General features: G+C 37.1%; 1 protein-coding gene across 1 annotated transcript in view; it reads left to right on the top strand.

The window, feature by feature from the left end:
• Nucleotides 1–8,458: 8,458 nt before the first annotated feature.
• CNTN6 (contactin 6) overlaps nucleotides 8,459–22,761 on the top strand; it is a gene marked incomplete at both ends in the record, with an annotated part of 245,183 nt that continues 230,880 nt past the window's right edge. The window contains 1 exon segment of the mRNA XM_081246253.1: nucleotides 8,459–8,513. Within this exon segment, the coding sequence (XP_081102379.1) occupies nucleotides 8,459–8,513 (55 nt within the window).

Genomic DNA, 22,761 nt, shown 5'->3' with positions numbered 1-22,761 from the left:
TGCCCCGGTCTGGGAGGATCCCACATGCCGCGGAGCGGCTGGGCCCGTGAGCCATGGCCGCTGAGCCTGCGCGTCCGGAGCCTGTGCTCCGCAACGGGGGAGGCCACAGCGGTGAGAGGCCCGTGTACCACAAAAAAAAAAAAAAAGAATGGGGCAAATGACTATACCCCACTTGTTTTAATCAAGATATTTCTGAATTATATTTCTGAATATATCTGGTATCTGATATACTCAGTCTCCCTCCCAGCTTCTTGTCATTCCAGAGGTTACTCAAATATTCAGTAGGCTTGGGCTGATAACTCCCCACTAGAAACTGCTCTCCATGCTATTCTTTAGACAGGGGTTGGCAAATTGTGGCCTTGGATTAAATGTTACCCTTGATCACTTTTTTGTAAATAAAGTTTTATTAGAACACAGCCACTCCCATTTGTTAATGTCTTGTCTATGGCTGCTTTTTTGCGACAACAGTCCTGTTTAGTAGTGGCAACAGAGGCCAAATGATCTGTAAAAGCGAAAGTTATTTCCTATCTGATTCTTACAGAAAAATTTCCCAACTCCTTTCTGCTTTGGTGTTTGGTTAGCAGTCTGTCCTTCTTACTATTCAACCCATTACTGAGAACTGAAACTGGCATAATTCCCTATCCCTGTGTTAAATGATACTGAAAGCAAAGTAATTTTAGTTATTTGCTTTAGAAAGTATTCGCTTCTATAGGATAAAACTTTCATTTCAAGAACATCAAGACCTAGATCAACAGTCTAACCACATGGCGCCCATCAACCTAAAGCTATTACACCATGAACTCTGCCTATTTCTAGTCAGTTCTTCATCTTGCAAGATCAACCTTAAAATCACTCAGCTCAGGCCATAAAATCCTATAAATATCATCCATAACTTCCCCTTCTGAGATAATACTAAGACTATTTAAAGTTATAGTCTCTCTTTCTGTAGTAAGTCTAATAAAGCTAGGTTTGCCTGAACAGCAAATATATCTTGTCACCATTTTCAGGGATGAGAGTTGACATTACAAATCCTCGAAATTACATTATCACCCACTCTGATTCTCTCAGTCTGATTAATAGAGATACCGAGAGCATTTCTATGAGATATAATTACCTGTATTTTTCAGTTGGGAAAATAGGCTCACAGAGGCTGAAGCTATACTTAGGTGACATGTCCAGTGTCACAGATCAAAAGAGGCATGTAGTAGGGAGGACTTTCTATCAGGGATCTGCCCTCAGGTCTCACTCTAGGTCATGAACTTAATAGGGATAATTATTTACTCCTTTGAGGCCTAAGTTTCCTCCCCTGTGAAAGCAATATTATCTCTACACAGACGGACCCCAACGTACGATGTTTCAAATTTAACTTTACTTTGAATTTTGAACCCTGATCTTCTCCCAGGCTAGCAATATGCCGTAGGCTCCTATCTCATGATGCTGGACAGCTACGGCTCCCAGTCAGTCCCCCAATCACATGGGTAAACAACTGATACACTGACAACAATTCTGTTTTTCACTTTCAATACAATATTCAACGTATTACAAGAGATATTCAAAGCTTTATTATAAAAGAGGCTTTGGGTTAGATGATTTTGCCCAGCTGTAGGCTAATGTAAGTGTTCTGAACATGTTTAAGGTAGGCTAGATTAAGCTATGCCGCTCAGTAGGTTAGGTGTATTAAATGCATTGTTGACTTACGATATTTTCAACTTACATTGGGGTTATTGGTGCATAACCCCATTGTAAATCGAGGAAGATCTGTACTTTCTTTCAATTCTGAAATTCATTGAAAGGATGATTTCTTATCACTTAGAAGACTAATTTCTTCACGTTGGTCTCTTTCAGCAAGACTCCACTGTCTCAAGCAAAAGCCATATGAGATAGACTGTACTGATGACTAGGTTAAGTTGTACAGCTTGGTTTCGCTAATAAGAAAAAATGTAGAAATGATTCTATCTATTTTCATAACAAACATATTTGCATTTATTTCATGCTGTTAACAACTTAACATGTAATCATGTTCTCATCGAAGAAAAGAAGGAATGTTTCTTCTATGATTGCATTAAACATGCTGTGTTATATCTTTCTGCTAATCTATCATCTATTATGACTGCCTATTTTGAGAGCTGGCATAACAATTATCATAAGTGATTGCATTATATTCTGAAAACAAAGACTGTGATGACATGATTTATCTTGCTACTTTGCCTGACTTAAAGGCAGTTGGGGTTTCCTAGTCTAAATCAGATTTTTCAGATCATAAATATTTCATTTTTTAATTTATTATTGATTTAGTTTGATAGTAAATAACTCCATGAATGCTGAGGTTGGAAATCTGTTGTAAAATTATTAAGCATCTTCCCTTCTATCTGGCCACAGATTTTTATCAGACTGAAATAAAACAGTGGGGCTACCTGAAGAAAATGGATTTGAGATTTTTAATTTATCTAGTGCAGTTAATTAAGTGGTCAATTAAAAACAAAAGGGCAATTAGTGCTGAGCACATTTGTTCTGATGATGAACATGCCATCTGAAAATGGATCTTAATCTCTGCTATGAAATTCTTCAATGTCAAAGCAATGTTGCTATAAGTAGAGGAAGAATAAGCCCATTAGGAGCAATGCACTTGCAACAATGATTTCCTTTCATGTTAAAGCAGCACAGTTAATACACATAGAGAGAAGTTGGCAATATTTTAAGTAATATTCCTCCATTGGTCATTTTATTACCCTGTATTTATAGTGACCACCAAAGCCAATGAGAGTTGCTTCTTTTTCCTACTACCGAAGTGAGAAAACCATTTCAGATAATGCAAAAAGGGCAAGAAACAGGTACAATATGTAATAGACCTGAGGATTTTTATACACTGTATGTACCAATTAACAAAATTGTCACCCAAATTGGTATCACATAGATGTATCTACAGATATTAAAGAGCATCAAGTTGAGACAGTTAGACAAGAATAACTCCCCATGTTTTTCTTCTGTCATTCAATGTGATGTTTTAGGTTATCTTAGGCATTCTCTGTAGTTTGTAAGTGTAGTTATTGAGTACCAAGAAGAATCCTTCATGAGCCCCTTTCAAAGGCGTGTTACAAAGCTGTACATGCACATCCACCCACCGTTTTGTTTAAGCAAATGTTGCTAGTTCTCAGTGCAAAGAGAAGTTGGAAGGTACTTTTGTAAAAGCTAAACAGCAGAGATGCATTCCATCTCTCTTTTGGTAACACCCATTGTCTCCCATGTCTGCTGGGCACACCACAACTTAACATGGCAACAACCTCCCAGAATTACTCTATTACCTAAAGTCGAGCCAATACTTAACACTTCTAATCATTCCTGGTTTACAAGCATTTGTAGCACATTCATAGACTGATGAATGGTTTTATGGCCAAGAAATAGATTGAGTGATGGCTTTCTATTTGAAAAAAAAATGGGTTATTCTGAACCAAACGAAGGAAATCTTTGTGCTGTGTGGGTTAAGAACAATCAGTCTTAGGTACAAACTCACAGTCACAGCAATCACCTCTAAACTCTTCTCTCCTGTGCCATCTGGGGTCAGATGCTGATTGGGGGCACGTGGTAAGAAGATATCCTATTAAGGTACGATACTGTCCGAAGCTACTTCAAAATCAAGACCCATTTATTTTTTCTGCTAAACATGTGCAATTCTTGCTGAGTATGTATACATGGGGTTAGAGAAATAGAGTTCCACATTCCTTTGCCTGAAATCTTCACAGCCAAATGTTTTTAGACTTTAGAATATATTAGACCAGAGATCAGCAACAGAACTTCCAGAAGCCCTAAGGTTATAAAGGGCCAGATAGTAAATATTTTCAGTTTTGAGGGCCATATGGTCTCTGGCACAACTACTCAATTGTGTTTGTAGCACAAAAGCAACCATAGACAGTACATAAATAAATAGGTATGCTGGGTTCCAGTGAAACTTTATTTACAAAAACAGGCAGAAGAATGAATTTGGTCAGAAGACTTCAGTTTGCTGATCCCTACTTTGGTCTTTAGAAAGCCAATGTGGTTCAAATTTACATGTATTTAGACAATACCTTCAGTGGGCTGAACAGCTCTATCATGAACCAACACTTTCTGTTCAACAGCAAAACCTAAATATTCATGCTAAGTTGGATGAAACACTCTAAACAACCTCACATTAATTTGGTACAGATTTTACCACCAAATTAATTTTGCCACTCAACTTACAAGGGTATTTCAACTTTCAGAGACTTAAAAAAAATTGGGGGGGGATTACAAGAGAGAGATTGTTTACCTACACATATTCTTGTGTTGAAGTGTTTGAAATTGTTACTTTTGCACTGAGAAATTCCATGAGAGGAAAAACAAACACATATGGTCTGGAGGGGACAAGCTTGTCCAGTAATAATGGAACAATAACCTCAGCAGCTGGGTTATGAACCAAGACACCCACTTCTTCAGGCCAAAATGATATTTAAAGATTGCATGGTTTATAAACCTCATCTAAAACAAAGTGCTGGTGATACATTTTTGAAACTTTTTTAGAGCTTCGGGAAGTTCTTTTAAGTTAAGTTTATATACTGGCCTCCTTTATTTTGCCTCAAGCAATCTTTAGGATTCTAGGAACCTAGAAATAATTCCTGTGGTTACTTTGTGTGTCAGTGCCCAGCATAAATTTTAGCTACTGAATATTTCTATCCCTTTTTCCTGTGAGTAAATAACCGGACTCTTCTTATCTGGATTGTTCTCATTGAGCCAGTGTATTCTCCTTCCTCAGGCAATTTAAACTTTTACAAATGGAACTTTTACAAATGGCAACTGATGCATAAATATTAGCTATTTAGGCTATCTTTATAGAGCATTGCAAAATAAAATATCTCTTGGACTTTGCCCTCATCAGAGGATGTTGATAAGCAATCAGATGATAAAGGGAAATATGTGCTATGAAGTTAGATACCTGGTTGAATCAAACAATCTTAGATTATCAGAGTTGGAAGAAATTTAAGGGTGATCTCTAGGTCAAACCCTTCCTTTTTCATAGGAGGAAGCTGATAATCACTGTGATTATAAATGAAACACCCAATATTAATAAGCGGGTTAAGAGAAAGACAGTAGTAGAAGCAAAGTCTCTAGATTCCCAGTTTAGTCTTTTTCTTCATAATACTAGATTGTTTGGTTGTCAAATACAAACCAGACACCTACTTACTGAATACCTATGAGCTCTGCATTACATACCATACCATGTATTAGGAGCAAGCATTACATACAGCTTTATCTTCAAGATAATGTATGAAAATGCTGGCAATATAATGGAGTCTTTGATAAATACGAGGCTCAAGGGGTATATATCATGTCAGTTTGCACTGGAGTCTTTAAGAAAAACTTTATATAAATTCAGGCTGAAAAATGAATATACTAGTCAGATGATTTTGTTTGCAAGAGACAAAAAAAATTACAACCCAAACTGGATTGGGCACAAATTTTGTCTTATTCATTCACATCTGGGAATTCCAGATTTTAAGCATGGTATTTCATAATTTCATGATATCAGTTATGACTACAGGTTCTTTAGATGGAGGAACACAACATAATAACACTCAGATATGTGAAACTGGGATATATGAAGCAAAACTCTTGTTTCCTACAGATCCAAATGAGAGAAGGGGTATTCATGGAAGTATACCCAGGGACAGGATAATAGCAAGCTGGGACTTATGTATGACAAGTATGTATGGACAGGATAAGAGCAGCTAATGTACGGCAAGTCAGGTAGTGTTAGCTAAGTTTCGAGAGCATCCTTGAGATTGAGTATTTTGAATAATTCTGTCAGCCCTAGGAAGAAGGGCCATTCCTGGTTGTTAGGTAACTGGAGCCTCTGGAAATTGGTTTGTGTGCATTATAACCCAGAAGTGTCAGGGCCTGATAAGGGAAGAAGTTGGGTGGGGACTCAGCAAACTGTCTGCTAAGGGGAACTGAGAGTTTTTAGCCATGCTTTCAAAATTGGGTCAAAACAGGACTTGCAAAATTTTGTATTACATTGGATCAACAGATTATATCTTAACAACTTAACTGTCTTAATATTATTGACAAAGGTCTTGGCTTTGTTGTCACTGGTTTGGCTTAGGCTACATGCCCATCCTTTTACAAAACATTGTAGCCAGGGGAATGGATTCCTGATTGACATAGCCCTGGTCACATCCTCATCCCTGGAGCTAGGAGGTGAAGGAAATCTCACTCTCATTATATGGACTGAGGGTGTGTAGGGAGGTGGTCCCTAAAAAAACAAAAACAAATACAAAAACAAAAAACCACAGAGCTTTTATCAGAAGAAGGGGGAAGAATTGTTTGGTTGGAAAAAATAATGAATGCCCATCAGATAAATTGGTAATTATAAGTTTTTACTTTTTACTCCACCCCTTCCATTTTCCACATCAGCCAGTGATGTTTGTACAATGTATATTAAATTGAGTCTGTCCTGCTTAAAAATCCTCATTATAATGTGGAAGTACAACATCCATACTCGTTAACATGGCCCATAGTTTAACCTCTTTGTCCTTCTCCAACCTTGTCTCATGTCACTGTCCTTCTGAATAGCAAACTGGATTTTTGTCAGGTCTTTGAAAATGCAAACTCAGGCCTGCTTCAGGACCTTGTCACGCTCTCTCCCTTTTGCTTAGACAGCTAGTAGTCTCCTTCCACCTCTTACCTATCTTAATCCCTGCTCTCCTATGCTCCCTACCTCATGTACATGTACTCTTTGCCTGGCTAAAGCATACTCATTTTTCAAGCCTCCGTTCAAAAATACTACTTGAACCCCACCTCATAGATCTCATAGATTGCACTTGTTTTCTTCAAAGTATTACCATATTTACCACACCTAACTATTTATCAGTGTGTGCGTGTGTGTGTGTGTGTGTATGTGTTTGATTTTGCTGTTTTTCTTAAAAGTCTGTGTCTCTTAAAAGATGGCAAGAACTCGAGGGTAGAAATGAAGGGTTTTAGATTCACTACTAACACCAAAGTACCTAATGTCTGGCAGAGAATAAATATAAATAAATATTTCTTGAAAAAACTATAAATTAATGAATGGATATAGTGTATAATTTCACTTAAATATAAGGGGTTAAGAGCTTAGAACCCGTGGTGTCAAAGAGAATGGAAAGACGATGTAAGATATGAGAGAATTTCTGGAAGGACATTGTCAACTCAGCATAGCATATTGACCTGAATATTGCTTATTTTCTTTTTGATTTTTATTCCTAGATTAAATTTGAAAGCATTTAACTTGGATTTTATAAAGACTTAAAGTTGAATATGGTCACTGTTTGGGGTTTAAGGTGAAGTAACTAGTAACAGAAAGAAATTAAAGATTTTTACAAGTTAAAAATATATCAGGAAATGATCAAAAAAATTTTTTTTACTAGACTTACACTTAAAATCCACATGCTTCCAAGAGATATTTGAAGTTGCAAGAAAACATATTTGCACTAAGTTAAAAGTTTCCAAAGGGTCTTATCATTTGATATATAATAATTTTATCAAATGTGACCTACGTGAGTTTATTCTATACTTTTTTGAGATTATGAGCTTTATGAGCTGCTTACTAGATTTCACTTTTGGAGTAAAGTCTGAACAAAGACTTTATCTTGATTTCATTTATCACTGGAAAGCTTAAATGTCAAAATAAATTAGAGAAAATTGTGATGTGATCACAAAGGAAAAGTATGTCTCACACTTGAAAGATAATACTTCCAGAAATTGAGTTCAGGCAGAAATTTTGTAGCACAATATTAATTTTAGTTCTAGTAACAATAGGAAAATAATGTTTCCCAATGAATATATTCCCAATATATTGAGAATAATACTGATAAAAAACACTTAAAAATCCATGAAATGTATAAAATCAGTTAATATATATAAGATAGAGTAATATTTTACCTTATTCCTAATGGTGTAAAATCAAAAATAAAAGTCACCAACAGAACTGTGGGAGTTGATTTAACATGTTTTTAAACCTCTCTAGCATTTCAAAAAGAACCGAATTTAAAATTATACTCATGAAAGTTTTAATCCACATAGAATACATTCAATTGAATTGTACTCCAGCCCATAAACTACTACAGCAAATTTTATAGCAAATGACATGTATTTCTAAGGTATGAATTGAAATTATGGAAACATGAGCTGAAATTACGGAAATTTACAAACTACACACACACATATATATATATATATATATATATATATATATATATATATATATATATATATATAAAAAGTAGACTTTAGGTTGCTTTATTTAGGTTAATATTTTAATATCAACTTGAATGAATATGCAACATACTTTACAATATGCATGTTTGTATATTTGTCATTTCATGACAATTTTTTTTTCTTTCAGACTGGAAGATAGACATTTTCTTTCCGGCTGATTGTATGGGAGAAATTTTGACCTCAGAAAGTGGAAATGAGGTTGCTTTGGAAATTGGTAATTCTGCTGACACTCATAAATACTTATGCAGGTAAAGTGTTCTATTATTATGAGTTTTGTTTGATAATCTATTGGCATTTTATTTTTTTCTGCAGGGGAAGCAATTTTCAAATACAAAATACTTATGTTATTTAACTGACTAAAATGATAAAATTTTGAAGGTAATCTCTATGGCTAATACAGAGAGTTTAATTCTTAAAAAATAAATCAAGTGCCATTTTTAAACAGAACTAAGATTATTTCAATTATAAATTGTCACATGAAATTTTTATAGTAAAAAATGTGATTAAGTAATTTTCTCATCAATAAACAATGAAGAATATTTATTTTTATTCCCTTTAAAGTGGTCTTTAAAAATTAAAATAGAAATGTATATTTTCCCTCAAATTTAGAATCTGGTATGGTTAAAAAGCTATATTGGTATAGAAGAAAAAGTAATATAGAATTTCACATCAGAAGTAGAATAATTTTAGAAATATTTTTTCTTTCCATTTCAATGATATATCCTTTCACTCAACTAAAATATATTAAGTCTGTGTATCAGTTAGCTTTTGCCATGTAATAAACCATCCCACATCTGAATGGATTAAACTAACAAATTACCATGTATTTAGTTAAGTCTGTAGGTTGGCAATTTTAAATGGGATCAACTGAGCTATTCTTTTGATTTTGCCTGAGTACTTTACATCTGTGGTTAGCTACTGGGTCATCTGGGATCTGGCTAGTCTAGGATATTCTCAGCTGAGACCACTGGGCTGTCTCTGCCCTGGGCCAAGGGTTCTTTCATCCTCTGTGAGTCTGGGTTCCTTCACATAGTGCCTGCTCAGAGTTCCAAGAGAAATCAGAAGTATGCAAGTTTTTTTAATGTCAAGGCTTGTAACTGACACAACGTCACTTCTGCTGCATTCTTTTAACAATTCCAAGTCACACAATCAGTCCAGATTCAAGAGATATGAAAATATACTGCATCTCTTGATAGAAAAGCCACAAAGTTACACTTAAAGGGGCATGGAAACAGTAAAGGGGATAGTAGTAGCTGTTTTTGTACATAATCAACCATAGTATATTAAGAACACAGAATTCTGTTCTGAATTTTCAAGCTTACCTATGTGAGTTGCCACAGAGCATGGATGTTGTCCGGGTCATTTGATTGTCAGAGCAGCTCTTCTATTACAACATACTGCTTCTCATCAACTGTGGTAGTGGGTACTATTGAAGTTTCCAATGTTCATGACAAAGCCCTAATATATTGGGAGAAACACAGGGACAAACATAGTAACTTAGAAGCCAGAAACACAGTAACTGTAAGAGACAAATATTTAATGACAATTCTAAGAAGTGGAAAGATTTCTAATCTTAAAAGCTATCAGAGACGAGGGGAAGATGGGGGAAGAGTAAGACGCGGAGATCACCTTCCTCCCCACAGATACACCAGAAACACATCTACACGTGGAACAACTCCTACAGAACACCTACTGAACGCTGGCAGAAGACCTCAGACCTCCCCAAAGGCAAGAAAGTCCCCACGTACCTGGGTAGGGCAAAAGAAAAAAGAAAAAACAGAGACAAAAGGATAGGGACGGGACCTGCACCAGTAGGAGGGAGCTGTGAAGGAGGAAAGGTTTCCACACACTAGGAAGCCCCTTCGCGGGCGGAGACTGCGGGTGGCGGAGAGGGAAAGCTTCGGAGCCGCGGAGGAGAGCGCAGCAACAGGGTTGCGGAGGGCAAAGCGGAGAGATTTCCACACAGAGGATCGGTGCCGCCCGGCACTCACCAGCCCTAGAGGCTTGTCTGCTCACCCGCCGGGGCGGGCGGGGCTGGGAGCTGAGGCTCGGGCTTTGGTCGGAGCGCAGGGAGAGGACTGGGGTTGGCGGCGTGAACACAGGCCTGCAGGGGGCTAGTGCACCACGGCTAGCTGGGAGGGAGTCCGGGAAGAGTCTGGACCTGCCAAAGAGGCAAGAGAATTTTTCCTCCCTCTTTGTTTACTGGTGCGCGAGGAGAGGGGATTAAGGGCGTTGCTTAAAGGAGCTCCAGAGACGGGCTTGAGCTGCGGCTAAAAGCGTGGACCCCAGAGACGGGCATGAGACGCTAAGGCTGCTGCTGCCACCGCCAAGAAGCCTGTGTGCGAGCACAGGTCACTATACACACCCTCCCTTCCAGGGAGCCTGTGCAGCCTGCCACTGCCAGGGTCCCGGGATCCAGGGACAACTTCCCCGGGAGAACGCATGGCGCGCCACAGGCTGGTGCAATGTCATGCCGGCCTCTGCAGCTGCAGGCTCACCCTGCATCCGTACCCCTCCCTCCCCGCGCCCTGAGTGAGCCAGAGTCCCCGAAGCAGCTGCTCCTTAAACCCCGTCCTGTCTGAGTGAAGAAAGCCCTCCAGCACCTACACGCAGAGGCGGGGCCAAATCCAAAGCTGAGCCACGGGAGCTGTGAGAACAAATAAGAGAAAGGGGAATCTCTCCCAGCAGCCTCAGAAGCAGCGGATTAAAGCTCCACAATCAACCTGATGTACCCTGCATCTGTGGAATAAATGAATATACAACGAATCATCCCAAACTGAGGAGGTGGACTTTAAGAGCAAGATTTATGATTTTTTCCCCTTTTCCTCTTTTTGTGAGTGTGTATGTGTATGCTTCTGTCTGAGATTTTGTCTGTATAGCTTTGCTTCCACCATTTGTCCTAGGGTTCTATCCGTCCGTTTTTTTTTGTTTGTTTGTTTGATTTTTTTTGTTTGTTCTTTCTTAAAAAAATTTTTTTCTTAATAATTATCTTTATTTTAATAACTTTCTCTTATATTATCTTACTTTATTTTACTTTATCTTTTCTTTCTTACTTTCCTTCCTTTCTCCCTCCCTCCCTCCCTCCTTTCTATTTCCTTCCTTCCTTCCTCCCTCCCTCCCTCCCTCTCTCTCTCTCTCTTTCTTTCTTTCTTTCTTTCTTTCTTTTCTCCCTTTTATTCTGAGCCGTGTAGATGAAAGGCTCTTGGTGCTGCAGCCAGGAGTCAGTGCTGTGCTTCTGAGGTGGGAGAGCCAACTTCAGGACACTGGTCCACAAAAGACCTCCCAGCTCCACATAATATTAAACAGCGAAAATCTCCCAGAGATCTCCATCTCAATGCCAAGACCCAGCTTCACTCAACGAGCAGCAAGCTACAGTGCTGGACACCCAATGCCAAACAACTAGCAAGACAGGAACAAAACCCCACCCATTAGCAGAGAGGCTGCTTAAAATCATAATAAGTCCACAGACACCCCAAAACATACCACCAGACGTGAACCTGCCCAACAGATAGACAAGAATCAGCCTCATCCACCAGAACACAGGCACTAGTCCCCTCCACCAGGAAGCCTACACAACCCACTGAACCAACTTTAGCCACTGGGGACAGACACGAAAAACAATGGGAACTACGAAACTGCAGCCTGCAAAAAGGAGACCCCAAACACAGTAAGATAAGCAAAATGAGAAGACAGAAAAACACACAGCAGATGAAGGAGCAAGATAAAAACCCACCGGACCTAACAAATGAAGACGAAATAGGCAGTCTACCTGAAAAAGAATTCAGAATAATGATAGTAAAGATGATCCAAAATCTTGGAAATAGAATAGACAAAATGAAAGAAACATTTAACAAGGACCTAGAAGAACTAAAGATGAAACAAGCAACGATGAACAACACAATAAATGAAAGTTAAAATTCCCTAGAAGGGATCAGAAGAACTGATAAGTGAACTGGAAGATAAAATAGTGGAAATAACTACTGCAGAGGAGAATAAAGAAATAGAATGAAAAGAACCGAGGACAGTCTCAGAGACCTCTGGGACAACATTAAATGCACCAACATTTGAATTATAGGGGTTGCAGAAGAAGAGAAAAAGAAAGGGAATGAGAAAATATTTGAAGAGATTATAGTTGAAAACTTCCCTAATATAGGAAAGGAAATAGTTAATCAAGTCCAGGAAGCACAGAGAGTCCCATACAGGAAATATCCAAGGAGAAATACACCAAGACACATATTAATCAAACTGTCAAAAATTAAATACAAAGAAAACATATTAAAAGCAGCCAGGGGAAAACAACAAATAACAAACAAGGGAATCCCCATAAGGTTAACAGCTGATCTTAAGAAGAAACTCTGCAAGCCAGAAGGGCCTGGCAGGACATATTTAAAGTGATGAAGGAGAAAAACCTGCAACCAAGATTACTCTACCCAGCAAGGATCCCATTCAGATTTGATGGAGAAATTAAAACCTTTACAGACAAGCAAAAGCTGAGAGAGTTCAGCACCACCAAACCAGCTTTACAACAAATGCTAAAGGAACTTCTTTAGGCAAGAAACACAACAGAAGGAAAAGACCTACAATAACGAACCCAAAACAATTAAGAAAATGGGAATAGGAACATACATATCGATAATTACCTTCAATGTAAATGGACTAAATGCTCCCACCAAAACACACAGATTGGCTGAATGGATACAAAAACAAGACCCATATATATGCTGTCTACAAGAGACTCACTTCAGAACTAGAGACATACAGACTGAAAGTAAGGGGATGGAAAAAGATATTCCATGCAAATGGAAACCAAAAGAAAGCTGGAGTAGCAATTCTCATATCAGACAAAATAGACTTTAAAATAAGGACTATTAGAAGAGACAAAGAAGGATACTACATAATGATCAAGGGATCGATCCAAGAAGAAGATATGACAATTGTAAATATTTATGCACCCAACATAGGAGCATCTCAATACATAAGGCAAATACTAACAGCCATAAAAGGGGAAATCTACAGTAACACATTCATAGTAGGGGACTTTAACACCCCACTTTCACCAATGGACAGATCATCCAAAATGAAAATAAATAAGGAAACCCAAGCTTTAAATGATACATTAAACAAGATGGACTTAATTGATATTTATAGGACATTCCAACCAAAACAACAGAATACACATTTTTCTCAAGTGCTCATGGAACATTCTCCAGGATAGATCATATCTTGGGTCACAAATCAAGCCTTTGTAAATTTAAGAAAATTGACATTGTATCAAGTATCTTTTCTGACCACAAGGCTATGAGATTAGATATCAATTACAGAAAAAGATCTGTAAAAAATACAAACACATTGAGGCTAAACGATACACTACTTAATAATGAAGTGATCACTGAAGAAATCAAAGAGGAAATAAAAAAATACCTAGAAACAAATGACAATGGAGACACGACAACCCAAAACCTATGGGATGCTAAAGAAGCAGTTCTAAGAGGGAAGTTTTTTTTTTTTTTTTGGGGGTACGCGGGCCCCTCACTGTTGTGGCCTCTCCCATTGTGGAGCACAGGCTCTGGATGCGCAGGCTCAGCGGCCATGGCTCACGGGCCCAGCCACTCCGCGGCATGTGGGATCTTCCCAGACCAGGGCATGAACCCGTGTTCCCTGCATCGGCAGGCGGACTCTCAACCACTGCGCCACCAGGGAAGCCCCTAAGAGGGAAGTTTATAGCAATACAATCCTACCTTATGAAACAGGAAACATCTCGAATAAACAACCTAACCTTGCAACTAAAGCAATTAGAGAAAGAAGAACAAAAAACCCCAAAGTTAGCAGAAGGAAAGAAATCATAAAAATCAGATCAGAAATAAATGAAAAAGAAATGAAGGAAACGATAGCAAACATCAATAAAACTAAAAGCTGGTTCTTTGAGAAGATAAACAAAATTGATAAACCATTAGCCACACTCATCAAGAAAAAAAAGGGAGAAGACTGAAATCAATAGAATTAGAAATGAAAAAGGAGAAGTAACAACTGACACGGCAGAAATACAAAAGATCATGAGAGATTACTACAAGCAACTCTATGCCAATAAAATGGACAACCTGGAAGAAATGGACAAATTCTTAGAAATGCACAAACTGCCAAGACTGAACCAGGAAGAAATAGAAAATATGAACAGAACAATCACAAGCACTGAAATTGAAACTGTGATTTAAAATCTTCCAACAAACAAAAGTCCAGGACCAGATGGCTTCACGGGTGAATTCTATCAAACATTTAGAGAAGAGCTAACACCTATCCTTCGCAAACTCTTCCAAAATATCGCAGAGGGAGGAACACTCCCAAACTCATTCTACAAGGCCACCATCACCTTGATACCAAAATCAGACAAGGATGTCACAAAGAAAGAAAACTACAGGCCAATATCACTGATGAATATAGATGCCAAAATCCTCAACAAAATACTAGCAAACAGAATCCAACAGCACATTAAAAGGATCATACACCATGATCAAGTGGGGTTTATTCCAGGAACTCAAGGATTCTTCAATATACGCAAATCAATCAACGTAACACACCATATTAACAAATTGAAGGAAAAAAACCATACGACCATCTCAATAGATGCAGAGAAAGCTTTCGACAAAATTCAACACCCATTTATGATAAAAACCCAGCAGAAAGTAGGCATAGAGGGAACTTTCCTCAACATAATGAAGGCCATATATGACAAACCCACAGCCAACATTGTCCTCAATGGTGAAAAACTGAAAGCATTTCCACTAAGATCAGGAACAAGACAAGGTTGCCCACTCTCACCACTCTTATTCAACATAGTTTTGGAAGTTTTAGCCACAGCAATCAGAGAAGAAAAGGAAATAAAAGGAATCCTAATCGGAAAAGAAGAAGTTAAGCTGTCAGTGTTTGCAGATGACATGATACTCTACATAGAGAATCCTAAAGATGATACCAGAAAACTACTAGAGCTAATCAATGAATTTGGTAAAGTAGCAGGATACAAAATTAATGCACAGAAATCTCTGGCATTCCTATACACTAATGATGAAAAATCTGAAAGTGAAATCAAGAAAACATTCCCATTTACCACTGCAACAAAAAGAATAAAATATCTAGGAATAAATCTACCTAAGGAGACAAAAGACCAGAAATGCAGAAAATTATAAGACACTGATGAAAGAAATTAAAAATGATACAAATTAATGGAGAGATATACCATGTTCTTGGATTGGAAGAATCAACGTTGTGAAAATGACTCTACTACCCAAAGCAATCTACAGATTCAATGCAATCCCTATCAAACTACCACTGGCATTTTTCACAGAACTAGAACAAAAAATTTCACAATTAATATGGAAACACAAAAGACCCCGAATAGCCAAAGCAATCTTGAGAATGAAAAATGGAGCTGGAGGAATCAGGCTCCCTGACTTCAGATTATACTACAAATCTATAGTAATCAAGACAGTATGGTACTGGCACAAAAACAGAAAGATAGATCAATGGAACAGGATAGAAAGCCCAGAGATAAACCCACGCACATATGGTCACCTTATCTTTGATAAAGGAGGCAAGAATGTACAGTGGAGAAAGGACAGCCTCTTCAAAAGTGGATCTGGGAAAACTGGACAGGTACATGTAAAAGTATGAGATTAGATCACTCCCTAACACCATACACAAAAATAGACTCAAAATGGATTAAAGACCTGAATGTAAGGCCAGACACTATCAAACTCTTGGACGAAAACATAGGCAGAACACTCTATGATATAAATCACAGCAAGATCCTTTTTGACCCACCTCCTAGAGAAATGGAAATAAAAACAAAAATAAACAAATGAGACCTAATGAAACTTCAAAGCTTTTGCACAGCAAAGGAGACCATAAACAAGACCAAAAGACAACCCTCAGAATGGGAGAAAATATTTGCAAATGAAGCAACTGACAAAGGATTAATCTCCAAAATTTACAAGCAGCTCATGCAGCTCAATAACAAAAAAACAAACAACCCAACCTAAAAATGGGCAGAAGACCTAAATAGACATTTCTCCAAAGAAGATATACATACTGCCTACAAACACATGAAAGAATGCTCAACATTATTAATCATTAAAGAAATGCAAATCAAAACTACAATGAGATATCATTTCACACCGGTCACAATGGCCATCATCAAAAAATCTAGAAACAATAAGTGCTGGAAAGGGTGTGGAGAAAAGGGAACACTCTTGCACTGCTGGTGGGAATGTGAATTGGTACAGCCACTATGGAGAACAGTATGGAGGTTCCTTAAAAAACTACAAATAGAACTAACATATGACCCAGCAATCCCACTACTGGGCATATACCCTAAGAAAACCATAATTCAAGAAGAGTCATGTACCAAAATGTTCATTGCAGCTCTATTTACAATAGCCCGGAGACGGAAACAACCTAGTGTCCATCATTGGATGAATGGATGAAGAAGATGTGGCACGTATTTACAGTAAAATATTACTCAGCCATAAAAAGAAATGAAATTGAGCTATTTGTAATGAGGTGGATGGACCTAGAGTCTGTCATACAGAGTGAAGTAAGTCAGAAAGAGAAAGACAAATACCATATGCTAACACATATATATGGAATTTAAGAAAAAAATGTCATGAAGAACCTAGGGGTAAGACAGGAATAAAGACGCAGACCTACTAGCGAATAGACTTGAGGATATGGGGAGGGGGAAGGGTAAGGTGTGAGAAAGCGAGAGAGTAGCATGGACATATATACACTACCAAACATAAAATAGATAGCTAGTGGGAAGCAGCCGCGTAGCACAGGGATATCAGCTCAGTGCTATGTGACCACCTAGACGGGTGGGATAGGGAGGGAGACGCTAGAGGGAAGAGATGTGGGAACATATGTATATGTCTAACTGATTCACTTTGTTATAAAGCAGAAACTAACACACCATAGTAAAGCAATTATACTCCAATAAAGATGTTAAAAAAAAAGCTATGAGAAGGCTAAAATATGCAGAAAACAACTATTAGAATCAGAAAACCATTTAAATAAAAATATTTTTACTACTAAAGAATCTAGTGGCTAGAAGTGCTATAGCCATATCATGATTATTCAAAGTTATAACATTATTTTGATTCATGTCACTTCTAACTCTCTGTAACAAAGAATCAGAGTTAAATAACAATATATTTTTTGTAATAGATGAAAAAAAAAGCTGCATCAAGGTGCCCCCAAATTATACATATGTGAATAAAAATTATATTTCTACCCTCAGGTTTCAGCTTCCCGTCAAAATTTAACATTAACATTTTGCCCTTTAAATATCTATATTGAATAAACACAGCATCTCTAGAAGAACTTTTATGGTAAAAAAAATAAATTATTATTTGCACAGCACATATCAGATCTGAAAAATCCTCCAGTTCTTCTGTTAACTTTTATTTATTGAAACCGTATGTGATTCAACATGTCTTTCTGCTTTATCCTAAAGGGGAAAATAATCACATATCCTTGGTGTACAATTTTCTTGTGAAAGAAGAGATTGGTTCTTTTTTTTTAAGCCATAGCTATTTAAATAAGATAATCTGAGCTAAACATTGCCCCAGAGGTAAGGATGCTGATAATGATATGCACAAGAGAGTATTGCTTTAAATCTGCTTGTTTTTTTTAGGGATTTCATGGTGTGTCTCCCTACTTGCACATACTATGCTAGTTTAGAAATTTAGATTCTCTAATGATATACCACTCTTTCTATGCGTATATGTAATATCTTCTTTGTTTTTCCAAAACTTGCCTTTGATTCATTCTGAAAGGCAAGCAAATCTTTCACAATTATGTGCTTTTTCCTTCCTATTTTTACGGTTACAGTCTTTTCAAAATGTTGACATTTTAAATCTCTCCATGCTCTAAATTAAAATTAAAAATTTTGCCCCCAATCTCTTCTCCTGTTTTTTTTTTTTTTTTAATTAACTTTACTTCGTCTAACTCCCTTACTATGAACATTGGCCTTTAAGCTTTTACCATGAACCATAATCTACCCAGACACACTTTATGGTTCTGGAACATTTTTGAAGTTATGGGTATTTAAAAGTTCTATTGTTCTATTTTAATATTTTTTAAATATTATGTGAAAACCATTTAATTAAGAAACATGATTGCTAATTATATACTTTTTAATTATTTCATTAATGTGTGTAATAAGCTAAATAATTGCCCCCAAGGATATCTAGGACCTAACGTCTGGATCTTGTGACTTTTACGTTAAGTAGAAAAATGGATTTTGCAGATGTGACTAAGTTAAAGATATTGAGATGGATAGATTATCCTGGAATTACTGAGTGGGAAATCACAAACGCCCTTGTAAGAAGGTGGCAAAGGGGGATTTGTCACAGGGCAGAAGGCAATGTGATAAAAGAGGAGAGAGAGATTTGAAGATGCTATGCTGCTGACCTTAAGTATACAGGAAGGGACCACAAGCCAAGAAATGAGAGAAATGAAGCTCTAGAAGCTGGAAAAGGCAAGGAAACAGATGTTTTCTCTTTTGGAGGGAGTATGGCCCTGTGGATACATTGGTTTCCACCCTGTGAAAACCCATTTTGGACTTCGGGCTTCCAGAACTGTGAGAAAATAAATGCGTGTTGTTCTAAGCCACCAAGTTGTAATTTTTAGAGAAGCCATAGGAAACTAATGCAACGTGTTTTTTCCTCACTAACCTTTAAGTTCCAGGAGAGCTGGGACTCTATCTTCCTGGCACTTGGTAGGGATTCAGTAAATACTTGTTGAATGAACAAATGAATGAATTAGATCCAATGCATTGGTCCTATTTGGATTATCATCAAGTAGAAAAAGTTTAGCCATATAATTTCCTCTGAGGAATAATTGTTCCAGTGTATCCCTATATGATTGCCCCTATGTTATGTTATTATCATAGAATTTTAGAGATGAAACTCTAGTAACATTTGAAAGTTTCGAACTATGCCCTATTTGAAAGTAAATTTCAGGAGAGCAGAGATTTCCATCTGTTTTATTCTCTGCTGTTTCTCCATTGCCTAGCATATGGTTTGTAGATATTTATCAAATTAATTAAATAAAGCCATTCCATTCAATTCAACAGATAGTTTTAGTACCTTAGATGTGCCGAGCACTGAGCTAGATGTTGACCTTCACCAATAAGAGGGCCATGGTCCCTGTCCTCTTCAGCCTACAGCCTAAAAACAGAAACAAGCAAGTAAGTCAGCAATTGCAATAGAGAAAGTACAACTTGCTATTTGAAAAACATAGTAGGGAGCATATAACATGGAAATGTTCTAAGAGGACATCTGGTGTTTTTGTCAACCCTCAATCCATTTCTGCTTCCTCTGATAAAGAATATTTGATTTTTATTGGGAAACCAATCTTTCTTATCAGTCTTTGTAGTTTGAGTGAGATTGGTATAACTTCATGATCAGCCAACTGGCATATTCCATCCTCCCTCACCATACTATTTGGTTCAGGATATATTATATCCAAACAAATCCCTGGGCTTTTGCTAAATTAAAATGACAGAAAGACATTGCATCTGTGCTGTTCTAGGTAGTATAAAGATGTACCAAGGACTGCTATGAAGGAAGAGTTGGCCTGGAAATGAAATTCACACAGAAGCAGAACAATCCAAGGGAAGAAAGGCACAATTTCTTAACCTTATCTTTTGAACTTTAAGTAATATAAACCAATAAGGTGCCCTTTTCCTATTTTAGGCTAATTTCCATTGAAATTCTGTCCCTTGTGATGGAAAGAATCTTGTCTAATACAGGTTAAAAACTGTTTTTAACGTATGTTAGTGAACATTAGTGAAGGAGTTAGATTAGAAATAGAATTCCACTTGAGAAAAATACCTACTCCCTGCTGGGAAGGAGGAATAGAGAAAATAAAGGAATGGAGAAAAGGCACAATATTTCCTGGAAGGATAAAAAGCATCAAGAGGTTTAATATAGACTCAGAAGGCTGATTTTTAGCCCCCAAATTACTGAACCATCTATGTTTCAGGGTTGGAAAAAGCATAACATTAATGGGGTAATTGGAGACCACATTGATCAATGGAGGAAAACCTACAACTCTGTTTTCTTTTCTTGTAGCCAAGAAAGTTTTCATGAAAAAATATTTTATGCTTAAATAAATAGTAAATGAAGTGGCTGGAACAAATCTGTAGGGTATAGCAGAAGCTGAAAAATCATGTAGGATCAGACTTTGTTGGTATTAGAATGTCACATGTGTAAGAAACCCAAGGTTTACTGATGTGGTTAAGTGTTAAATTTTCCAATGGTGAAAAAAAGGCTCAGAATGTACTATATGTTATTATTCATTTAAGTCTTTCATCTCACTATGATTTTCATACACAATTTGATAAATTACAGACAGATTTCACAATTTAAGTCCAAATCTTTAAAAATTTGATATTTTTAAAAATAATAAATACTTGATTAGTAGGGCAAAAGTGATACTCAGCTAAATCTTGTGCTATATATGTTATGAGTTATCCAGGCTTAGAGAGAGTACAAGTTTAAACCCAGAACCTCATAAAAACTTTGCTGTCCTTAAGAGTAGTGTCAATGAAGGTCAAATGGCTGGTATTTTAGACTCAAACCTAATAGCAAATAGCAAACATCACTAGTTATAAGGGATTTACTAATATCATCTTAAGAATGTCTGCCTAATAAATTCTCTTTTAACTTTGTTACTTTAAGAAAATATTATATCTTAAATGGTAGTTTTTTAAACAACACATTTGGTTCATAAATGTATGTGGCTCATTTGTGTGCCATTTGTATTTCTTTTCCTACAGCCAAACACTTTTGTCCATATCTTGTAAAACTATGACTGAACATCTCTTTGGTTAGTCCTGAAGAAGTACTGCTTATGCAGTATGAGACTCAGTTTTTCCAGAGAGAAACTGAATAATTCAAGGACATGAATAGGAAGCTAGTCACACTTATTGGCAAAGCAGGATTAAAGGCCTCCTGTAGGCATGTAACTATTGTATTATGTCATGAGGGCCTAATGAGCCACTTTCTCTCACTGTATTAATTACTCTTGAGGAATAAACTGAGACTAAAATTGTAAGATGTTGTTCCTGCCACTATTTTTATGTAATATCCACTGATAAATGTAGTTATATTATTTTCAAAACTACTCCCAGAGTAAATGATTCTTAAAACTTGAATCAATTTGTTTCTAGGGATTATACCAATGAAGAAAAAAAAAAAACTGTTTTGTCAGTGTTTTTGCACAGCATGCCATTTTACAAATGGAGTAGCCTTAATGTGAATCTGGAGAAAAAATATACCTTCTTCTAAATACTCACAATCAGGGGTCTGTGATAAGGGGACATTGAAAAGTATGTATGATGGCTTGAATTTTACTCTATTTCAAACATAGTTTCTATTGAACTGAGAACCAGAGTAATTGAACTAGCTGACAAAGAAAGCCACAAGAATGGAAATATGCACTGTGACCAAGATTTCTTCAAAGAAGACGATGTATCACACAGCAAATCCATGAAAATTGGCAAGTAAAATAAACCTGCTTTGCTCAAGGATCCCAGAAGCACATAATGGATATACCTTTGGGTCAGAGTGTGATGAATATTGAGTACATCACAACCCACACTCTGCCTACAGTCCTGTTCAGATTTATTGTTAGCATAATAGCACCTTTAGGAATGGAACACCAGGCTATATTCTTAAGTCAAGTGACGTCTTCGCAATTTCTACTGGAGATGGTCCAATTAAAAAATGCTGAAAACCCATTTTTATGCAATGCCTACTAATAAAGGTAGCTGTATGATTATCAAATCTTTTTCAAAAGTAATTGATTCTTTTTAAAAAAATTTTTTAAACATCTTCATTGCAATATAATTGCTTTGCAATGGTGTGTTAGTTTCTGCTTTATAACAAAGTGAAACAGTTATACATATACATATGTCCCCATATCTCTTCCCTCTTGCATCTCCCTCCCTCCCACCCTCCTTATCCCACCCCTCTAGGTGGTCACAAAGCACCGAGCTGATCTCCCTGTGCTATGAGGCTGCTTCCCACTAGCTATCTATTTTACATTTGGTAGTGTATATATGTCCATGCCACTCTCTCACTTTCTCCCAGTTTTTCCTTCCCCCTCCCCGTATCCTCAACTCCATTCTCTAGTAGGTCTGTGTCTTTATTCCTGTCTTGCCCCTAAGTTCTTCATGACCGTTTTTCTTTTCTTTTTTTTTTTTTTGGTTCCATATATATGTGTTAGCATACAGTATTTGTTTTTCTCTTCCTGACTTAACTCTGTCTGTATGACAGACTCTAGGTCCATCCACCTCACTACAAATAACTGAATTTTGTTTCTTTTTATGGCTGAGTAATATTCCATTGTATGTATGTGCCACAGCTTCTTTATCCATTCATCTCTTGATGGACACTTAGGTTGCTTCCATGTGCTGGCTATTGTACATAGAGCTGCAAT

This window comes from Mesoplodon bidens (assembly GCF_964165515.1).
Source record: "Mesoplodon bidens genome assembly, chromosome: 10".
Lineage (NCBI taxonomy): Eukaryota > Metazoa > Chordata > Mammalia > Artiodactyla > Ziphiidae > Mesoplodon > Mesoplodon bidens.
The sequence above is the reverse complement of the archived record's forward strand: the minus strand, read 5'-3'. Positions and strand labels throughout refer to the sequence as shown.